This window comes from Capra hircus, chromosome 6 (assembly GCF_001704415.2).
Source record: "Capra hircus breed San Clemente chromosome 6, ASM170441v1, whole genome shotgun sequence".
Taxonomy (NCBI): Eukaryota; Metazoa; Chordata; class Mammalia; order Artiodactyla; family Bovidae; genus Capra; species Capra hircus.
The window spans coordinates 84,536,227-84,559,779 of record NC_030813.1 but is presented as its reverse complement, the minus strand read 5'-3'; the positions used below and the strand labels follow the sequence as shown (position 1 = coordinate 84,559,779).

The following is a 23,553-nucleotide window of genomic DNA, read 5'->3' as shown; positions in this document are numbered from 1 at the left end:
TTGAGCTTTAAGCCAACTTTTTCTTTTTCATTCTCCTCTTTCACTTTCATTGAGAGGCTTTGTAGCTCCTCTTCACTTTCTGCCATAAGGGTGGTGTCATCTGCATATCTGAGGTGATTGATATTTCTCCCGGCAATCTTGATTCCAGCTTGTGCTTCTTCCGGCCCAGCGTTTCTCATGATGTAGTCTGCATAGAAGTTAAATAAGCAGGGTGACAATATACAGCCTTGACGTACTCCTTTTCCTATTTGGAACCAGTCTGTTGTTCCATATCTAGTTCTAATTGTTGTTTTCTGACCTGCATAGGTTTCTTACTTAGATATACATATATCCCCTCCCTTTTCAACCTCCTTCTCTCTCCATTCCACCCCTCTAGGTTGATACAGAACCTCTGTTTGAGTTTCCTGAGCCATACAGCAAATATCCGTTGGCTATCTATTTTACATATGCTAATGTAAGTTTCCATGTCACTCTTTCCATACATCTCACCCTCTCCCTCCTCTCCCCATGTCCATAAGTCTGTTCTCTATGTCTGTTTCTCCATTGCTGCCTTGCAAATAAATTCTTCAGTAACATTTTTCTAGATTCTGTATATATGCATTAGAATATAATATTTACCTTTCTCTTTCTTACTCACTTCACTCTGTATAATAGGTTCTAGGTTCATCCACCTCATTAGAACTGACTCAAATGCATTCCTTTTTATGGCTAAGTAATATTCCATTGTGTATTTGAGCACAACTTCTTTATCCATTCATCTATCAATAGACATCTAGGTTGCTTCCATGTTCTAGCTATTGCAAATAATACTGCAATGAACAATGGGATACCTGTGTCTTTTCAATTTTGGTTTCCTCAGGGTGTATACCTAGGAGTGGGCTTGCTGAGTCATATGATGGTTTTATTCCTAGTTTTTTTTAAGGAATTTCCATATTGCCTTCCATAGTGGTTCTGTCAATTTTCTATGTTTCTTCTCTCATTTTCTTTCATCTTTTCATTGTTTTCTGCCCATTTTTTCTCTTCTCTAAAGCTCCCTTTTCCCATCCTCAAACCTAAAATGAATTAACAATTTTTAAATGTCACATTTATTCAATAATTGTATATTTCCAGTTTTCACATATAAAAATAATCTTATCCTTACATAAATGTCTCTATCTTTTGTAACATTTTTGCACATATCTTTGCAGTATTTTTTATTCTTTTTAAAATGTGTATATAGCTTTCTCTACATGAGTCTTATAATTTCTTAAGGATATTACTAGTTATATTGTATAATTTTTTTGTTTTCTGAAAGAAATGACTTTATTATAATTTATAATTGGCTAATATTTTAAAGTTAGTAAGTTTGGTATATTTATGTCTTGATTCAGGCAACTTTGAAATCTTGTATTAGTTTAGTAATTTTTCATTTACTTAACTTGCATTTTTTTGTGTAGAAATATTATTTTTACCTAACAAATTTTCAATAATTACATGTCCTTTTACAGTTTCATGCCATATCATTATATCATGAACAACCAGAAAACTGTTAATGTTTATAGCCTTCATTTAAACAGTGAGAAAAATCACAACTCAGAGGAAATAATAACCTATGTGAATACTACTTTGTAAAAAAAAATATATGCATGTTAACCTGTAATCAGTCCCTACAGTCTCTATTGAAATAGACTTAAGGTCACCTTCTCACTTTAAATAAAACAGCTGAAGGTTTACTCATGTATAACTAAGAATAAATCATCCTTTTTTAAACTTTTATCAATATATTTGACAAAATTTTAGCTATTTTTAACGAACTTCTGAAAATTATAATGATTACAACCAGTCTCTATCTTAAACGAAAGAGTGGACAAGGGAGAATAATTTGTAATATTTAAGATGTGTCATTAAGCATAAATTTCTAATCTTGCAGTTAATGGGCCATCTAACTATAGCTTTCATGAGGACATCCTGACCAGTCAACATTACATAATGATGCCTTCATGTATTGCAGGCATAAAGAAATTCCTCCAGTAAGAAGTACTTAAATTATGCATAGATGGAGAGATGACTAAGATGACTAAGAGATTGGTATACTCATTAGAGAGGAATGAACAAATGTTTTAGAAAGAGATGGATATTAATGAACTTCAGTATTATGTGAATTTGGAATGGAATAAGAAACTGGCCAGAGTTGAATAATTAACACATTATTAGATGAGGAGTAAGTGGTGGCACAGATGGTAAAGAATTCTTCTGTAATGTAGGAGACCAGGGTTTGATCCCTGGGTCAGAAGATCCTCTGGAGAAGGGAATAGCTGTTCACTCCAGTATTCTTGCCTGGAGAATTTCATGTACAGAGAGGAGCCTGGTGGGCTATAGTCCATGGGGTCACAAAGAGTCTGACATGACTGAGTGACTAGCTCACACGGTTTTTTTTCAAAGTTGGGGGAGAAATTGAGAGATGGTACTCAGATCAGCGCAGGACTTGAGACTTCAAAGAGGAAGGGCAAGGGGCTTTTGGGCGATAATCACCCCTCAGCCTGGATACTAGCTTTGACATACTATTATTTCTGTTGAGTTCAGTTCAGTCACTCAGTTGTGTCTGACTCTTTGCAACCCCATGGACTGCAGCATGCCAAGCCTCCTTGTCCATCACCAGCTCCCAGACCTTGCTCAAACTCATGTCCATTGAGTTGATGATGCCATCCAACCATCTCATCCTCTCTCGTCCCCTTCTCCTCCTGCCTTCAATCTTTCCCAGCACCAGGGTCTTTTCCAATGAGTCAGTTCTTTGCATCAGGTGACCAAAGTATTGTAGTTTCAGCTTTAGCATCAGTCCTCCCAATAAATATTCAGAACTGATTTCCTTTAGGATGGATTGTTTGAATCTCCTTGCAGTCCAAGAGACTCTCAAGAGTCTTCTCCAACACCACAGTTCAAAAGCATCAATTCTTTGGTGCTCAGCTTTCTTTATAGTCCAACTCTCACATCCATACATGATTACTGGAAAAACATTATCTTTGACTAAATGGACTTTGTTAGCAAAGTAATGTCTCTGCTTTTTAGTATGCTGTCTATGTTGGTCATAGCTTTTCTTTCAAGGAGCAAGTGTCTTTTACTTTCATGGCTGCAGTCACCATTTGCAGTGATTTTGGAGCCCCCCAAAATAAAATCTGTCACTGTTTCCATTGTTTTCCCATCTATTTCCCATGAAGTGATGGGACCAGATGTCATGATCTTAGTCTTTGAAAGTTGAGTTTTAAGCCAGCTTTTTCACTCTCCTCTTTCACTTTCAAAAGGAGATTCTTTAGTTACTCTTTGCTTTCTGCCATAAGGGTGGTGTCATCTGCATATCTGAGGTTATTCTCCTGACAACCTTGATTCCAGCTGGCGCTTCATCAAACCTGGCATTTTACATGATGTACTCTGGATATAAGTTAAATAGACAAGGTGACAATATACAGCCTTGACATACTCTCTTCCCAATTTAGAACAATTTGTTGTTCCGTGTCCAGTTCTAACTGTTGCTTCTTGACCTGCATGCAGATTTCGCAGCAGGCAGGTTATGTGGTCTGGTATTTCCATCTCTTTAAGAATTCTCCACTAAAAAAAAATTAAAAAAAAAAAAAAGAATTCTCCACGGTTTATTGTGATTCTCACAGTCAAAGTCTTTGGCATAGTCAATAAAGCAAAAGTAGATATTTTTTTCTGGAGTTCTCTTGTTTTTTTTTTATAATCCAAAGGATGTTGGCAATTTGATCTCTGGTTCCTCTTCCTTTTCCAAATCCAGCTTGAACATCTGGAAGTTCTTGGTTCATGTACTGTTGAAGGCTCACTTGGAGCATTTTGAGCATTAGTTTGCTAGTGTGAGATGAGTGCAATTGTGTAGTAGTTTGAACATTCTTTAGCATTGCCTTTCTTTGGGATTGGAATGAAAACTGATCTTTTCCAGTCCTGTGGCCACTGCTGAGTTTTCCAACTTTGCTGGTGTATCGAGGGCAGCACTTTAACAGCCTCATCTTTCAGGATCTTAAATAGTTCAATTGGAATTCCATCACCTCCACTAGCTTTGTTCTTAGTGATGTTTCCTAAGGCACACTTGACTTTGCATTCCAGGATGTCTGGCTCTGGGTGAGTGATCATACCATCATGGTTATCTGGGTCATTAAGATCTTTTTTGTATAATTCTGTGTATTCTTGCCACCTCTTCTTAATATCTTCTGCTTCTGTTAGGTCCACACCATTTCTGTCCTTTATTGTGCCCATCTTTTCGTGAAATGTTCCCTTGATATCTCTAATTTTCTTGAAGAGATCTCTATTATTTCCCATTCTATTGTTTTCCTCTACTTCTTTGCACTGACCACTGAGGAAGGCTTTCTTATCTCTCCTTGCTCTTCTTTGGAACTCTGCATTCAGATAGGTATATTTCTGCTTTTCTCTTTTGCCTTTAGCTTCTCTTCTTTTCTCAGCTATTTGTAAGGCTTCCTCAGACAACCATTTGCCTCTTTATTTCTTGATACTTGCTTTGATATACTATTTTTTTCTGTAGTGTAACCCTACTAGTGTAGACACCAAAGAAAGTAAATCAGTTTCTTAAATTCTATTTTTACCCCTAAATATCAGCAGTCTACTATATTTCCGATTTTGTGCTCTATCTAGTTCACAGAACCTCTGGAGACTACTTAATTAATTCTAGAACAGTTTCTTGGAAGTTCTAATTTGGATGGCTATGGATCAAATTAAAAAGATAGTTTTCAAAATCAGTGCCATTCTCTGTTACTAGTAAAGATGTCCATTTAGTGAACATATATGTGTATCTGTGTGGAAACTTTGCTGTGATGTGAAATGTATTGTTACTATGACACATAGTAAAAATATGGGTGAGAAGGCTGCACTAAGATGTATCAGGATCCTCATTACTGACCAGGAGAAATTTAATGCCCACAGGATAACTTTGGAATATGATGCAAAAGATAAGTTAGGCTAGGGGCATTAGTTTGAGTTTTCAACCCTTCAGCAGGGAGGAACATTTTATTAATTATGTTTAGAAATTCTGGTACATGGTGACAATAGTAACAACACTGACTTTAATCAGTTTTCTTTTGTTTAATTAATAGAACTATTTACAGAAAACACATCCCCTTTATTTTCTATATGCAGAATAGACAGCTTCCACAAGCCCTGACTCCAACCTTGGTGTACCACCATTTTAGAGCAGCAAAGAATTTTTCCAAGTTATTCTGTACCAGAGTCAGAGTTTTATCCAGTTATCAGTAAGGAGTATAAGCTACTTATGAATAAGATATAAGCCACTGAAAAACCTAAATTCCAACTTTCCAGAAGCAAAATTGTTGTTTAGTCAACCAGTCATGTCTGGCTCTTCTGTGACCCCATGGATTGTAGCCCACCAGGTTCCTTTGTCCATGAGATTTCTCAGGCAAGAATACTGGAGTGGGTTGCCATTTCCTTTTCCAGGGAATCTTCCTGATCCAGGGTTGCAACCCACAGGTACTGATTCTCCTGCTTGGCAGGCAGATTGTTTACCACTGAGCCACCAGGGAAGCCCAGAATCAATGTAGAAGGTAAAAATGAATTGTGATTTGGAAGTGACATGACAAATCACCCAGTAAGTGTTAATTGGTCACCTACTACTGGTCTACCTAAGACACTAGAAGACATCAGAGAAGCAAACGATCCAGTTGTTGGTCTTTAAAGGTTAATGTCCAAAACATATAAACAGGTCATAAAACTCCATATAAAAAACAAACAACCCAATTCAAAAATGGGCAGAAGATCTCAATACACCTTTTCTCAAAGAAGACATGTGGATGGCCAACAGGTACATGAAAAAATGTTCAACATCACTGTCATCAGAGAAATGCCCAATGAGCTATCATCTCATACCTGTCACAATGGCTATCATCAAAAAGCACACAAATAACAAATGTTGGTGAGGGAAAGAGGGAGGGACAAAATAGAGGTAGGGGATTGAGAGGTACAAGCTACTCTGTATAAAATAAATAAGCTACAAAGAGATACTCTTTAGTACAGGGAATATAGTCACTTTTATAACTTTAGAAAAAATATAACCTATAAAAATATTGAATCACTCTGTTGTATACCTGAAACTAACATAACTTTTGTAACAACTATACTAGAATAAAAATAAAATAATATAAAAGTTATATGTTATTTTTATTTTATATGATGAAGAAATTGAGGCACAGAGAGATAACCAAGGTCACAAAACAAAAGTTTGAATCTAAGTATGGATGCCCATAAGCTGCATGTTAAACTGTCTCAAACAGTTAGAGATTTGATTGAGGTAGTAATTGTATTGGGCTTTTACTAAATGTTATCTTAAGTGAATGAAATAATAAGGAGAACACTCCAATGGGAAGGAGGTTGTGAAAATAGAAGAGAAATCACAAAGTCATGATGTGATGTATTATGGGGGAAAAGGTTGGGTAAATTTGATTCTTAGAGGATTTTGAACTTAATGAACAAATTCTTGATGAGGTGAAAGATAGGAAGCTAGGGCTTCCATCGTGGCTTAGCAGTAAAGAATCTGCCTGCAGATTGAACATTCAGGAGATGAATGTTCAATCCCTTGGTTGGGAAGATCCCCTGGAGAAGGAAATGGCAACCCAGTTCAGTATTCTTGCCTGAGAAATCCCATGGACAGAGGAACCTGGTGGACTATAGTCCATGGGGTCTCAAAAGAGTCATACATGACCTAGGGACTAAACCATCACTACGACCACCAAAAGGTTTTTAGGCAAGGTGTGATCCTCCACTAAACCTCCTTTACTTTCTTTCAACGGCAAAGTAGTACACTGATTGCCTTAATGAGTGCAAGGTGACTTAAGGTCAGCACTCAAACCTTAGGCTACTAGAAAGTACGAGGTTAAATTATTTCTTTGTGATGACACTACTTACTATGTTCATAAATTTAATTAATTTACCATAAAAATCTGAAATTACAGGAAAATGTACCTTTAGAATCTATTCTAAAAGGTGTATTTTTCTGTTCCTTTCTTTAATTTTGGACACTGATGAAACATGATCAATTCGGGAGTATCTTAACTTTCCCCTTAATGTCCGGTCATCAGAATGTAAGATGTAAAGTCATCTTATTGTAAACTTTTTCCCATTGAGGCTTTTCATCATACACTCATTGTCTTTGACTGATAATAAATCAATCAGCAGCACAGCGATAGAACCAGCATGGTGCCTGCCCATATGTGGTTGCATGTGATGATATCAATGAAGTCAAATTCACATGTAGTGAATTTCACTACTACCTGCTAACTTTTAGAATTAACGGATTGAACTGTCAATTCTAAGGAACACTCATTTAAAAACCTTCATATGATATATTAACTAGGTCCTCATACGTCAATGCCTTTATTTATTATAATTATAGCAAAGAACCAGGGTGTACAGCAGAGAAAGCTCTGAGTTTTAATCACAAGACTACCAGGGAATTCCCTAGATAAAGTATTCTGTATGAACAATGAAGATACACGTTTAAAGCTTTTTTTCCTTTAATATTTCCTAGCTCTGAGCCTTTAAAAGCAGCACTTAAAATTATAATATTCATCCTGAAACTTCACTGATCTTAAGCCGTTCATGTAGTCAGACTAACATTTCTGTGGATGAATGCAATCATCTAAAGTGACTCTAAATACTGAGAAATTCACACACACTAAAATGGACTAAAGTATTCTTAATAAAAAAGGAGAAAAATAGTTCAGGTTTTGAAAATTTTCTTTTCTTTTTTTTGACTTTTGGGGATTAATAAATTATTTGAATAAATTTATTATCTTTAGAGTTACAATGGACAGTATTATCAAAAGCTATTATACTCCTAATATTTATTTATGAAAAAAATAAATCCCAACAAGATAGATACTATCATACTAGCAAGATAGATAGCAAAGACAACCATCCTGGTCCATAACCCAGGTCTTCTCCACGTCATAATACCTCATGGTTCCCTGAAAACTGGAGAAGAAATAATGACTCTAATGAAAAAGTATGAAGCACCATCAATGTCTTTTGTGTTGATTTTTTTAAAAAACAAATTAAGGCCACACCTCGTGCTGATCATACTTCTCCAACCAGAAAAGTGTGGTTCTCTGAATCATCAGCTGCTGATGTTTTGCTTCCTCTACTGCATGGAGCTTCTCTGTGAAGGTATTGACAATTACTTCACTGTGTGGAACCAGCTGGTGCAAACTGATCATGTTCTTTTTTTTTTTTTTTTTTTTTTTAAATTTATTTATTTATTTATTTTTTTAAATTTTAAAATCTTTAATTCTTACATGCGTTCCCAAACATGAACCCCCCCTCCCACCTCCCTCCCCATAACATCTGATCATGTTCTTATCAGACTATTTTCAGGCTGCAGAACTCAGTCACTAAACTAGTCAGACTTGTTTCCTTTCTTGTTGTCAATTACTCTCATTGTTTTCCAGCCTCCCAACCCTGACCTGGCTGATAAAGATCAGATAGTGACTGAATAGAAGCTGGTGCAGCCCTGATTCCATGATGTACCAGTAAGTACTCAGCTTTTCTCAGTCCAGGTTATCAATGGGTACAAAGGTTTATGACTTACTCCTGAGATGGTCAGGACAGATGTTGGCTGGTGGAGAGTGCTTTAAAAATAAGAGTTTTTCATGTGTGTTATTGTATTTTGTGTTAAAGTTTTTTCTTTTATTTTTTTAAAATTTTTATTGGAGTATAGCTGCTTTCCAATGTTGTTAGTTTCTGCTGTATACAAATCAGCTATATGTATACATTTATCCCCTCCTTATCTATCTTTCCTTCCCATTTAGGTCACTACAGAGCACTGAGTAGAGAGAGCTCCCTGTGCTCAAAATGAGACATAATGGTCCTTTCTAAATGGTAGAAGTAGAAATGATCCACAGTGGTAAATTATATTATACCTAAACATTTAGAAAAATCTATGCCTTAAAGAATAAAGTATTTAATATAGTTCATTTAATTTCTTCAGTATGATTAATAGCTTGGTATAAATTTTTGTCTATGTTGCTAATTGAAGTATATACTGGGAACATTTGAAATATAAAAGTAAGAGCATAGTCTCTCTAAATAATAGAAAGTATGTAGCAATAAGATTGTTTCTACCATATGAATGAAATGAATTAAAATATTCTAATCTAAAGACTTAACAAAATCTAGACTCTATGTGACATTTGTTGTAAGTGAACTCCAAAGTGATTGATTAATTGATGAATTTAAGGTAGATAAATTTGTATTTATATTTAGGTAACTTCAGGCTATTGTTTTACAGACTCGGAAATTAATAACTGATATTTGACGAGTAATTTTGTTCAAACACCTGCTTAGTCTAACCTTGCTTCTCAAAGATTCTTAATCTCTATAGAGACACCAATTTCCCACATGTTCAGCTCTGACTCTTTCAAACTTGCAATCACGATTTTGTGATCATTGTAACTGTACAATCATTTGATTTTGTCTTCAATTAAATGTAATGCTTTAAGCCATTAGGCTATGACACTTAAATAATGAGTGTTCCTGCCCTCCTTAATTTACTCTCAAACAACAGCACATCCTGAAGAAGAATGTCCATTTCATGCATGAAGCTTCCCCCATAGACCCTTTCATGATAGCATTGTATAGCAATATTATCTGTACTTTTTATTAAAATGTATTTTAAGAAAATGTATTTTTTGTTTACCAAGATAAGGTTAGAGGAAGACAAAATGTGCACTAGAAAAAAACTTACTTTTATAACAAACTTCAGGTAAACATATGTCAACAGTCTCAATTTTTAAAAAAAATTAGCAAAGGATTTGAAGTACTCTCATTCTCCTTTTTTCTTTTTTTTCAGAATTTTTTTTTGGTATGACTTCTCTATCAGCCTGGTTCTCCTCTTCCCAATTTATGGCATTATCTCTATTCATTCACTTTTCCACTTTGAAGGAATTGTTAGAGGTATATGAAATTTCTGAATTTAAGCTTCATCAGCATTGATTCACAGCTTATAGTTCTGAGGATTTTAAAGTATCTTTCTAATTGGATTCCAGATCAGTACTATTTTTAATACAGATATTTTGTCTAAAAATACAGATTATGCCATAAAAATAAGACGATTAGACAGTGGTTCACTTAATTTGTAAAGATATCTGGGCCAAAGGATCTAATCCCTCAAAGTGAATGAGTTAGATATGTGATGGCTTCTTAGCAGAAGTTTTTTCTCGCTGATGTAGTGGAAAGAATACTAGCCTGAGCTTTAGATGTGTTCTAGATCCAGTCTTCAGCAAGACACTTACCTCTCAAGACTTCACTTTTATTGGTAATATAGGGAGAGTTTGCAGTAAAATAAATGGGGGCTGGGGGGTGTTGTAAGCATTAAGGGGATTTGAAATATTTTTTGTGGATAAGCTAATTTTAGTTTATTGGATTATAATTTGCATATTTTACATTATTCATTTTGTTTTTTCTTTGCTGTATTAATAATATTTAATGAGATGGGTGAAACTGGAGCCAATTATACAGAGTGAAGTAAGCCAGAAAGAAAAACACCAATACAGTATACTAACACATATATATGGAATTTAGGAAGATGGCAATGACGACCCTGTATGCAAGACAGGAAAAAAGACACAGATGTGTATACCAGACTTTTGGACTCAGAGGGAGAGGGAGAGGGTGGGATGATTTGGGAGAATGGGAATTCTAACATGTATACTGTCATGTAAGAATTGAATCGCCAGTCCATGTCTGACGTAGGGTGCAGCTTGCTTGGGGCTGGTGCATGGGGATGACCCAGAGAGATGTTGTGGGGAGGGAGGTGGGAGGGGGGTTCATGTTTGGGAACGCATGTAAGAATTAAAGATTTTAAAATTTAAAAAAAAATAAAAAATTAATAAAAAAATAAAATAAAATAAGATAAGGATAATAAAAAAAATAATAATAATATTTGATATTGTTGTAGTTTTACGGTATTGTAAGTAGTAAGTGTATTATGTTGTGGAACTGTTGCTTTAAATATATGATTGTGTGCGTACACCACACTGTGATGTAGAACATCTCTTATGGTGGGTCACGGTCAAAAATATTTTTTAAAACTTTAAATTAGATAGCCTTAAAGTCCTTTTAAACACTTAAATTCTATGATTTCTAAAGTGCTAATATGTAGTTAATATGGAGAATATTATCTTGTTTAAGGCCTTAGAGAACCTCTTAAATTACTCTATATTATAGATTGATTTTTCTTGGTCCCTATATCTGATGCTGTCTACCAGTGAGACAGCCCACCAGGCTCCTCTGTCCATGGGATTTTCCAGGCAAGAATACTGGAGTGGGTTGCCATTTCCTTCTCCAATATAAGAGGCAAGACACAAGTCAAAAATCCACATGCTGATTGTATGAACTGATCAATATTTAAAGAAAGTGTAAACACAGTGCTCTAGAGGTGCCTACTCAATCTCATAAAAACTTCTCTGAAAGTATAATGATTGAATTTAGTCTTAAAAGGCAGGTAGAGATTAGCTGGAAGAGAAAGATGGTATTCTTGAGCTGAAAGAACATAGCCCCTGCAAAAGTCAAGACTTGAGATACACTCACCAGTAGATGTTGGAAATTATCAAATGAAACTGAAATGATCAGTAAGACTAAGAAGGACCTTCTGTACCCAGTTTAAGTCTTTGAACTTTGAGAGTTGAGTGAAAAATTAAACAAGAGGAAGAAGTGATGAAATTTGCAATTTAGAAATGCTAGGGTAGACTACCAGAGCAGTATCATGGTTCTACTTATCTTTTGTGTACAGTTGCAGAACTAAACGAAGGGAATAGCAGGAGACCATCCTTGAGCACGTTTCTTCTGCCTAAAATGAATTTCCTTCTCATGTTAGATGAGAACCTACTGTCTTCCTACCCTCATATCTTTAATCTTAATTATTCCTGAGGCTTAGTCATCCTAATCAAACTTGCATAACAGATGGTATATACTTCTGTTGGCACTTCTCTGCATGATTAATTATTTGCTTACAATTATGTCTCTCTAGTTAAACAGAGAGCTGTCTGTATTTCCAGCGCTAAAAACATTGCTTGGCCCATTGTAAGCATTCAAGGTTTGTATGCTGACTTAGGGTAACATATGCCAAAAGCCAAAGAATAGATAATAAGAAAAGACAACAGATCAGGAATAAATGTAAATTTCAAATTTGTTTTTCATTACATAATTGTTTAAGAAGACCTATGGAATGTTTGAAATATAGTGATTCAGAAGGTGAAGAACTGAACAGTGGAAAGAATTCATTCCAAGTAACTTGTGGTCTTCTCTTGTTGGAGTTGGTGATGGACAGGGAGGCCTGGCGGGCTGCAATTCATGGGGTCGCAAAGAGTCGGACATGACTGAGCGACTGAACTGAACTGAACTGAACTGAAACTTGTGGTACTGATAAGGATTTATTGTGGACGATGTGAAAATATCAGATGCTTATACACTAGATTTTATAGTTTTCTTTATTTGTTAATTCAACAAATGTTTATTATTTTTGCTTGTAATGTAGCACACTACACACATACTGTATGTGCATATCTTTGTACATTATATATATACACACATGATATATGTTGTGCATATATGGGTGTAGGAAGACAGCATAGAAACCAGTATTTTGACCAAGAAGATAAGTCTATGTTGGTTCGAGCAGTTATTTGCAGTAGTCTTTGAAAAAGATATTGTGTCTCTGGAATACTGTGAGGCTGGATGTGTTAGGATAATGAATATGTAGAGACAAGAAAGTTTTCATACTCTTGAATCATATAACCATTATATAGTTTCATATAATGATTATGAAGCACTTGAAACCTTAGCATTTCAGGAAGTCTAATACTCAAAATCCAGGTTCAAAAGCCCATTCAAAGACACTCAGAGATGTTTACATTTGTTGTTTTCAATTCTGTACAATATATTTTCTTTTAATAGTGTATATGACTAAACTGTGAGTCTTAACTGATTCCCTATAGTTGCCTATATTTAAAATGTATCAGTTCAGTTCAGTCGCTCAGTTGTGTCCGACTCTTTGCAACCCCATGAACTGCAGTACGCTAGGCCTCCCTGTCCATCACTATCTCCTGGAGTTCGCTCAAACTCACATCCATCGAGTCGGTGATGCCATCTAGCCATCTCATCCTCTGTCGTTCCCTTTTCCTCCTGCCCCCAATCCCTCCCAGCATCAGAGTCCTTTCCAGTGACTTGCTTTTATTTATTTATTTTTAAATTATTTATTTATTTATTTATTTTTAAATTTTAAAATCTGTAATTCTTACATGCGTTCCCAAACATGAACTCCCCTCCCGCCTCCCTCCCCATAACATCTCTCTGGGTCATCCCCATGCACCAGCTCCAAGCATGCTGTATCCTGCATCAGACATAGGGCTTTTAAATTATTTTGCACAGTTCTTAAGATTTTATAATTAATTGCTTATTATGGCTCAGAATTTGAAATCAGGCTACTCTGAGGCATCAACAATTTATATAACATTATCATTGGGTGAAGAGAGCAGACCCTATTTTAAGTCTTTTATATAAAATAAAAATGAATTACTCTAAAATATAACTGTAGAAAATATACAGTAGTGTGATCTATAAGTGGGAACCATATGAAATTGACCTTTGTGTAGGGTAAAAACATATGAATACCAGAAATTTCACATGGTTCAAACTTATCAAGTCTCTTCCATGTCTTGTTTTATTTATTCTGGAATATTATATATGGAATGAGCAATATAACTTAAAACTTACATGATTTTAAAACCTATCAAAACATCCTTTGAAAAACCCTTTATACTACCTAAAAAATACAGGCTTAGATACTAGAATGTCAAAAAATCTTGAACACACATCTCAATCTAGTGAGATAAAATAGAGCAAATTGGCAAGAATTAAGTGCTAAAAACAGAAAAAATAGAATCCAGTGCAAACCAAAATGTAAAGTGTGTATCGCAAGTCAAAAGGAAAATAGTCTAGATAATCATTTGATTTACAAGTGCTAGACGGCTGCTTCGTTTTGTATTTCCCCTCTCTCACCTAGTGACAGATTCTTGTATGTGCTCTGCACTGCTTCTTTTTCATAATCAGCCAAATAAACTTGAATAGGTAGAAAGACCTAATATGAATAAAGCCTTTGGACAATATTTCAGGGTCAAATCATAAGTGAAGCTATACACAGTAAGAATTTATAGTTTCGTCTTTATAAAAGTTTTAAAAAATAGACTAAAAATCAGGTCACTTACGTCACTTCCATACTGAAATCACTGATATTTTCTTTTTTTAATCTTTTTTTATTTTTTATTTTTTAGTTTTTTATTTTTTAAATTTTAAAATCTTTAATTCTTACATGCGTTCCCAAACATGAACCCCCCTCCCACTGCCCTCCCCATAACATCTCTCTGGGTCATCCCCATGCACCAGCATATTGGGTTGGCCATAAAATTCACTCAGGGTTTTATATCATTGTCCAGAAAAATCAGAATGAACTTTTTGGCCATCTCATCTACATACGTGCTGAAATCACGTATGATGGATATTTAGGTTGCTTCTATGTCTTGGCTATTGTAAACAGTGTGTAATGAACACTGGGGTCCCTATATCCTTTTGAATCAAAGTTTTCTCTGGATATATGCCCAGAAGTGAGATTGCTGAATCATACAGAAGCTCTATTTTTTGTTTTTAAAAGAATCTCCATACTATTCTCCATAGAGGCTGTACCAAATTATTTTCCCACCAACAGTGTAGGAAGGTTCCCTTTACTCCACACTCTCTCCAGCACTTATTGTTTGTAGATTTTTTGATGATAGTCATTCTGACCAATGTGAGGTGATATCTCATTGTAGCTTTGATTTGCATTTCTCTAATAACTAGTGGTGTTGAGCCTCTTTTTATGTGTATCTTGGCCATCTGTATATCTTCTTTGGAAAAATTTCTCTTTAAGTCTTCTGCCCAATTTTTGTTTATTTTTTTGATAATATTAAGCCTCATGAACTGTTTGTAAATTTTGGAAATTAATACCCTGTTGGTTACTTAAATATTACTTATAAATGATCTGTAACAATGTGGAAGATATGGCTTATTAGCCAATAATTTATTCATTTACAAATTTATAGTTTTTTAATAAATTTTTTGATAGTGTTATATATACCTTAGCATATTGAAAAGCAGAAACATTACTTTGCCAACAGAAGTCCATCTAGTCAAGGCGATGGTTTTTCCAGTGGTCATGTATAGATGTGAGAGTTGGACTGTGAAGAAAGCTGAGCATCGAAGAATTGATGCTTTTGAACTGTGGTGTTGCAAGGGACTCTTGAGAGTGCCTTGGACTGCAAGAAGATCCAACCAGCCCATTCTGAAGGAGGTCAGCCCTGGGATTTCTTTGGAAGGAATGATGCTAAGGCTGAAAAACCAGTACTTTGGCCACCTCATGCAAAGAGTTGACTCATTGGAAAAGACTCTGATTCTGGGAGGGATTGGGGGCAGGAGGAGAAGGGGACGATGGAGAATAAGATGGCTGGATGGCATCACCGACTCGATGGATGTGAGTCTGGGTGAACTCCTGGAGTTGGTGACAGACAGGGAGGCCTGGGATTGGGCGGTTCACGGGGTCTCAAAGAGTTGGACATGACTGAGTGACTGAACTGAACTGAACTGAACTATATACCTTATTTATATTATGGGGATCTATTTGTGTTGATTATCTCGGAAACCTCCACTGGTTGGACATGTGCATGGCTGAAGCAAAGTTGCAGTTTATTATCAAAGAATATAGTAAAGCCAATTATTGCTATATACTTGCCTTACTAACCAACTCAAATAAGCTGAACTAGATACGATTGCTGATATTTGAAAGCCAGAGTTCATATTTAAGCATCAGTTTACATTTCTTTGAATTTAAAAAAATCTTTCTAATTGCTCCCAATTTTTTTAAGTGGATCAAGAATTCAAGGACCCTTAAAGCTCAACATTCAGAAAATGAAGATCATGGCATCCGGTCCCATCACTTCATGGGAAATAGATGGGGAAACAGTGTCAGACTTTATTTTTGGGGGGCTCCAAAATCACTGCAGATGGTGACTGCAGCCATGAAATTAAAAGACGCTTACTCCTTGGAAGAAAAGTTATGACCAACCCAGATAGCATATTGAAAAGCAGAGACATTACTTTGCCGACCAAGATCCGTCTAGTCAAGGCTATGGTTTTTCCAGTCGTCATGTAGGGATGTGAGAGTTGGACTGTGAAGAAGGCTGAGCACTGAAGAATTGATGCTTTTGAACTGTGGTGTTGGAGAAGACTCTTGAGAGTCCCTTGGACTGCAAGGACATCCAACCAGTCCATTCTGAAGGAGATCAGCCCTGGGTGTTCTTTGGAAGGAATGATGCTAAAGCTGAAACTCCAATACTTTGGCCACTTCATGCGAAGGGTTGACTCATTGGAAAATACTGATGCTGGGAGGGATTGGGGGCAGGAAGAGAAGGGGATGACAGAGGATGAGATGGCTGGATGGCATCACTGACTCGATGGACACGAGTCTGAGTGAACTCTGGGAGTTGGTGATGGACAGGGAGACCTGGTGTGCTGCGATTCATGGGGTTGCAAAGAGTCAGACACGACTGAGCGACTGAACTGAACTGAATGTGAATATCTTTAAACTGATAAGGATAAGAGATACTATTAATGATTGCCTTTCTGAAAGTAGTTTTATAAATTTTAAATAAGATGCCTTTCATTCAACAGGCTGTGTGGTAAGATTTGTTCTAAATGCCTGGACCTGGATTATCTACTTTAATTATGTGTTTTCCATTCATTAAAAAAATGAAATAAACATTATTTAGAATCAAATTTATTAGAATTGCATTTTCTATGATTTATATTACATTTGCTAATGCTAATGTTGTATTCATAAAGCTTAATTTCATCAAGAAAATTATTTAAAAACCAGATTCCAAATGCTTCAGTATATTTAATAAAATATGATTTATTATACATACAGCCATGAAATAAGCTTTTTTTTGGATGTAATTCCTTTTCAAAATTTTATCTATAGGGAAATGTAATATTATAATAAATTGATTAATAGATTTTCATGCAAATATAGAAGGAAATTTCTGTTGACCTATTTATAGAAATAAATGTAGGATCTCTCAGAAAATGAAATTCAATAATAGAACCCTAGTCATTCTTAGAAAGGGAGAATGGATAGTGGCTCAGATGGTAAAGAATCTGCCTGCACTGCAGGATCCCTGGGTCAGGAAGATCCCCTGGAGAAGGGAATGACTACCCACTCCAGTATTTTTGCCAGGGGAATTCCATGAACAGAGGAGCCTGGAGGGCTACAGTCCATGGGATCTCAAAGAGTAGGACACACAGCTGAGCAAATAACACTTTCACACTTTCATTCTTACAAAGACAAAATTTAGTAGTTACATTTTTTAAGCTATACATACAGTTTGTCAGTTTTCTTTAAAAGCTCAGGAAATACAGTTTAATTATTCAATGCAATTTCATAGCTATTAGGTATGTCTTTTTAAATTTCTAGGAATTAGATAATTTTACTATAGCAAATAGCTATCAAGTAACCACTTAATGTATACTTAGACCTTCAAAAAATAAAGAATGACTTTTTAGAAAAACTGTAAATCTAATGAAACAGGATTTGGGCTGCATGATATTGGGTTAGCCAAAAAGCTTGTTCAAGTTTTTCCATAAGAGCTTATGGAAAAACTCAAATAAATCTTTTGGCCATCTTAATAGTTTAGTTCGTTGGTCAATGATATGGCAGCTCAACTTTTGAGGGGAAAATTCCAAGAATGAGAAACTCTTACATTTCTTCTTCTTATGCAGCACTCTAACCTACTCATTACCTCTTTCACATCTGGCCCTTTAGAAATGTGACAGAAAGATTCTGGAGCACGTTAATTTTGTTTATTTAATATGTAGATTATAATAATTGTTGATCTCTCTTATCTAGGACATTTAAATCTTAATCATAGCTCCTCCTTTTGAACTGGATTGCAAAATACCACTGAAATGCAAACCTTTATGCCTGTCAACCAAACAGGAAGCTGAGGAAAGAAAACTGGTTGCTTATTGAAAACAACTGTGTTTTTAAAATACATATTTATGCATCTCATTATTTATTTTACCAGAGACAAAATAGCAATACCACATTCTTTTTGGCAATATGTGTATGGGAAAGCAAAAGTCGCTCAGTTATGTCTGACTCTGCAACCCCATGGATTCTACAGTCCATGGAATTCTCCAGGCCGGAATACTGGAGTGGGTCACTTTTCCCTTCTACAGATCTTCCCAACCCAGGGATCGAACCCAGGGATTGATCCCACATTGCAAGCAGATTCTTTACCAGCTGTGCCACAAGGGAAGCCCAAGAATACCGAAGTAGGTAGCCTATCCCTTCTCCAGGAGATCTTCCCGACCCAGGAATCAAACCGGGGTCTCCTGCACAGGGGTCTCCTGCATTGCAGGCAGATTCTTTACCAATTGAGCTATTGGGGAAGCCCATAATATGTGTGTACACAAGTGTGTATATAAAATATATATTTATTGCAAGTTCAATTTATTGTAAGACTGTACTTTATATAAACTATTTGGTTTCTGATTAAGAGACAATATTCTGAAGATTTTTTTAAGGATGGATGCCAAAAATACTGAGCATTAATAAACATCCTAAATATTTGTCAGAGGAGTGCGTGCTTAACAGTTTACAAAATCTTTTTTAGTCATTATAACTGTTTTAACTCTGCTTTTGTCCCCTAAGATGCTCTAATAAACTCAGTTTCAAGTAACAGAATTTGATTTCTCAAGAAGCATTTTATGCTGTGTTGGGTAAGAGTGGTTAAAATTACTTTAGTTCAAAGAAATGGGACTAGAGTTTTTGTTTTTGTTTTTAAGAATTTATTGAGAGTCTATTGAGCTATCTTATAATTTTTTTTAAAAAGCTAACATGGGAGCTATGGATCCAGTCAGGCGAGAGTGTTACATATAAAGGAAGGTAAAATTTGTATGTAATTTCTTGTAATTTAGCATTTTTCTTTTCAATTTCTCTTTTGCCAATATTTGAAAAGAGAACTCCTGGGCCATTTTTGAGGACAAAACATGCCTTGCCTGTCAGCTAATCTGAAGTTCAAGAACCTAATGGAAAAAAGTCTTGTCTCGCCCTTGTTAGGTGATGTATTTGCCCACAGTTTCAGGGGACAAAGTAGAACCTCACAGCAGGGATTCTTTTTTATTTTTTTTTTTAACTGGAGGATAATTGTTTTACAACACTGTGTTGGTTTCTGCTGTATATCAGCATGAATCAGCCATAGGTATACATATGTCCCCTCCCTCTTGAACCTCCCTTCCACCTCCCACCCAACCCCACCAGTGTCACAGAGCCCTGAACTTGAGCTCCTTGCTTCATACAGCAAATTCTCACTGGCTCTACAGTAATGTATATGTTTCAGTGCAACTCTCTCAAATCGTTCCACCCTCTCCTTCCTCCACTGTGTCCACCAGTCTGTTTTTTATGTCTGCGTCTTCTTGGCTGCCCTCAGACAAGGGATTCTTAATTTGACTCTGGGAAGTTACACTATGGTTGCTATTAATTGATCTTAATTATGTGTCAGATGTTGATTTATACTCTCCTTGACTTCCTGAAATGCTGGCAAGTTGTGAATCTAAGGTTCATTGTGATTCGTATTCATAGTTGAAATTTCCAAGTGAATAAGTTTCTGATTAATGCTAAGCAAGGGCCTTTTGGAAATACAAAAGAAGCAGAAAGCCTCTACCTTTTAGGATTTTACAATCTGGGAGAAGTAAATTTTAATTGCACAGGGAATAATAAATTAAATTAGCATTCAATTAAGCAGTGAACACTGTAATAAATACTGGTGGAAAAGACAGAAGAATATTAGTAATATGCCAGGATGCTTATATATAATCATTGCAGGAAGCATTTCTAGAATTTGTATACCTTTTATCTATATAGTATTCCTATTATTGCTGTTTTTCCAACATTGTCACAATTATTACATTTAGAAAATATTCAGCATCAGTTAAGTTCAGTTCAATCACTCAATCTGACTATTTGCGACCCCATGAATCACAGCACGTCAGGCCTCCCTGTCCATCACCAACTCCCGGAGTTCATTCAGACTCACGTCCATCGAGTCAGTGATGCCATCCAGCCATCTCATCCTCTATCAGCCCCTTCTCCTCCTGCCCCCAATCCCTCCCAGCATCACAGTCTTTTCCAGTGAGTCAACTCTTTGCATGAGGTGGCCGAAGTACTGGAGTTTCAGCCTTAGCATCATTCCTTCCAAAGAAATCCCAGGGCTGATCTCCTTCAGAATGGACTGGTTGCATCTCCTTGCAGTCCAAAGGACTCTCAAGAATCTTCTCCAACACCACAGTTCAAACGCATCAATTCTTCGGTGCTCAGCCTTCTTCACAGTCCAACCCTCACATCCCTACATGACCACTGGAAAAACCATAGCCTTGACTAGACGGACCTTAGTCGGCAAAGTAATGTCTCTGCTTTTGAATATGCTATCTAGGTTGGTCATAACTTTTCTTTCGAGGAGTAAGCATCTTTTAATTTCATGGCTGCAGTCACCATCTACAGTGATTTTGGAGCCCCCCCCAAAATAAAGTCTGACACTGTTTCCACTGTTTCCCCATCTATTTCCCATGAAGTGATGGAACCGGATGCCATGATCTTCATTTTCTGAATGTTGAGCTTTAGGCCAACTTTTTTGCTCTCCACTTTCACTTTATAAATCTACATATACATTATTACTCCTTAATGAACTTCAGTGGAGTAGGAAATGACAATCCACTTCAGTATTCTCGCCTGGAGAATCCCATAGACAGAGGAGCATGGTGGGCTATAGTCCATAGAGTCACAAAGAGTTGAACACGTGACTTGGTACGCACACATGCATGCATTAACTTCATATACTATAAAACTGGCCAGATTTAAGAAGCTAATTTTGAACACTCATATACTAAAATTTTTGTGGAATGATTTTGCATTTCTTTTTGCAATAACTATAGGCTGTTTTCTTTCATGCTCAGTATGTTTCATACACACTTGTCATATCAGTAACATGAACTAACCAAGCTCCTACTCATCTAACACACACTGCTTCCTCTGCTTGTGCAGCTCTTCTTTGTAAGCTTCACCTAATGAGAGAATCCTTTAGGTTTTGGTTCAAATGTATTCAGGGAAATCTTCCCTGATCCCTTGCTTTATTTTTTTAATTTAATTTTTTTTCATTGAAGTAAAGTTGATTAATAATATTGTATTATTTTCTGGAATACAGCATAGTGATTCAGTATTTTTACAAATTATATTCCATTGAAAGTTATTATAAGATAATATCTACAATTCCCTTGGCTTTTAATGCTATTGGAGGCAATACAAGCATACCTCATTTCATTTCACTTAATTTTATTGCCCTTCACAGATACTGTATTTTTTAACAAATTGAAGTTTTGTGGCAACCTAATATCTAGCAAGTCTACTGACACCATTCTTCCAATAGCATTTGCTCACTTTGTGTCTCTGTGTCACATTATGTTAATTTTCACAATATTTCAAACTTTTTTATTTTATTATTATATTTGCTATGGTGGTCTGTGGTCAGTATCTCTGATGTTACTATTGTAAATGTTTTGGACACCACAAATTGTGCCCATGTAAGATAATGAACTTAATTGATAAATGTGTGTGTTCTGATTGTTCCATCCACTAGCGGTTTCCCCTTTTCTCTTTCTCTCCTCAGGCTTCCCTATTCCCTAAAATAAAACAATATTGAAATTAGGCCACTTTCTAACCCTACAATAGTCTCAAAATGTTCAAGTAAAAGGACCAGTCATGTATCTCTCACTTTAAGTCAAAGCTAGAAATGATTCAGCTTAGTGAGGAAGGCATGTTGAAAGCCTGTGTACAGGCCAAAAGCTAGGTCTCTTGCATCAGTTAGCCAAGCTGTGAATGCAAAGGAAAAAATCTTGAAGGCACTTTAAACTGCTACTCCTGTGAATATATGAATGAAAAGAAACAGCCTTATTGATCATATGGAGAAAGTTTTAGTGTCTGAATAGAAGATCAAACCAGTTGCAACATTCCTTTAGGCCAAAGCCAAGGTCCTAATTCTTTTTAATTCTGTGAAGTCTAAGAGAAGTAAAGAAGCTACAGAAGAAAAGTTTGAAGCTAGCAGAGGTGGGTTCACAAGGTTTAAGGAAAGAAGCCATCTTCAGAACATGAAGGTACAAAATTAAGCAACAAGTGCTGATGCATTATACAAGCTTCATTAAATTATCTTGAAGATCTAGTTAAGATAATTTATGAAGGTGGCAACACTGAACAACAGATTTTCAATGTAAATGAAACAGCCTTATATTGGAAAAAGAGAAGTCAATGCCTGGCTTCAAAAGACAGGTGGGTTCTCTAGTTAGGGGCTAATGCAGCTGGTAACTCTAAATTAAGGCCAATGCTAATTTATCATTCCAAAAAATCCTAGTGTCCTTAAGATTATGCTATATATCTCTGCCTGTAATTTATAAATGGAACAACAAAACCTGGATAATGGCACATCTGTTTATAATATTGTTTCCTGAATATTTTAAGCCCACTGTTGAGATCTACTGTTCAGAAAAAATGATTCCTTTCAAAATATTACTGTTAATGGACAAGGCACCTGGTCACTAAAGAGCACTGATAAATAAAATTTTTTATTATTATCAGATTTTAATTTATTATCATTATTATTATTATTTCTTAACATAGCCATTCTTCAAACCATGAATCAAGGAGTAATTTTAACTTTCAATCTTATTATTTAAGAAATACATTTTGCAAAACCATAGTTGTCATGGGCTTCTCCAGTGGCTCAGTGGTAAAGAATCAACCTAAAGTGCAGGAGACGTGGATTGGATTCCTGGGTTAGGAAGATCCCCTGGAGGATGAAATGGTAGCCCACTCCAGTATTCTTGCCTGGGAGATCCCATGGACAGAGGAGCCCAGTGGGCTACAGTCCATAGGGCTGCAAAGAGTCAGACATGACTGAGCACACATACACACATAGTTGCCACGGATAATGATTCCTCTAATGGATCTAGGCAAACTAAATTAAAAACCTTCTGGAAAGGATTCACCAGTCTAGATATCATTAAGAATATTTGTGATTCATAAGAAGACGTCAAGTTGTCAACATTAACAGCAGCTCTGAAGAAGTAGATTTCAACCCACCTGGATAACTTTGAGGGTTTCAAGACATCCGTGGAGGAAGGAACTGCAGATGTGACAGAAATAGCAAGAGAACTAGAATTTGAAGTGGAACCTGAAGATGTGACTAATTTGCTACAATCTCATGATAAAACAGATGGGGAGTTGCTCCTTATGGATGAGCAAAGAAATTGGTTTCTGGAGATGGAATATATTCCTAGTGAAGATGCTATGAAGATTGTTGAAATAACAAGGATTTAGAATACTACATAAATTTAGTTGATAAAGTAGTG

General features: G+C 36.0%; 1 protein-coding gene across 1 annotated transcript in view; it reads left to right on the top strand.

The window, feature by feature from the left end:
- Nucleotides 1–23,553, top strand: part of LOC102185449 (transmembrane protease serine 11F) — a 104,484-nt gene that overhangs the window by 3,598 nt on the left and 77,333 nt on the right. Inside the window, exon 2 of the mRNA XM_018049513.1 lies at nt 8,460–8,540. Within this exon, the coding sequence (XP_017905002.1) occupies nt 8,530–8,540 (11 nt within the window). The 5' untranslated portion in view covers nt 8,460–8,529. The remainder of the gene's footprint in view (nt 1–8,459; nt 8,541–23,553) is intronic.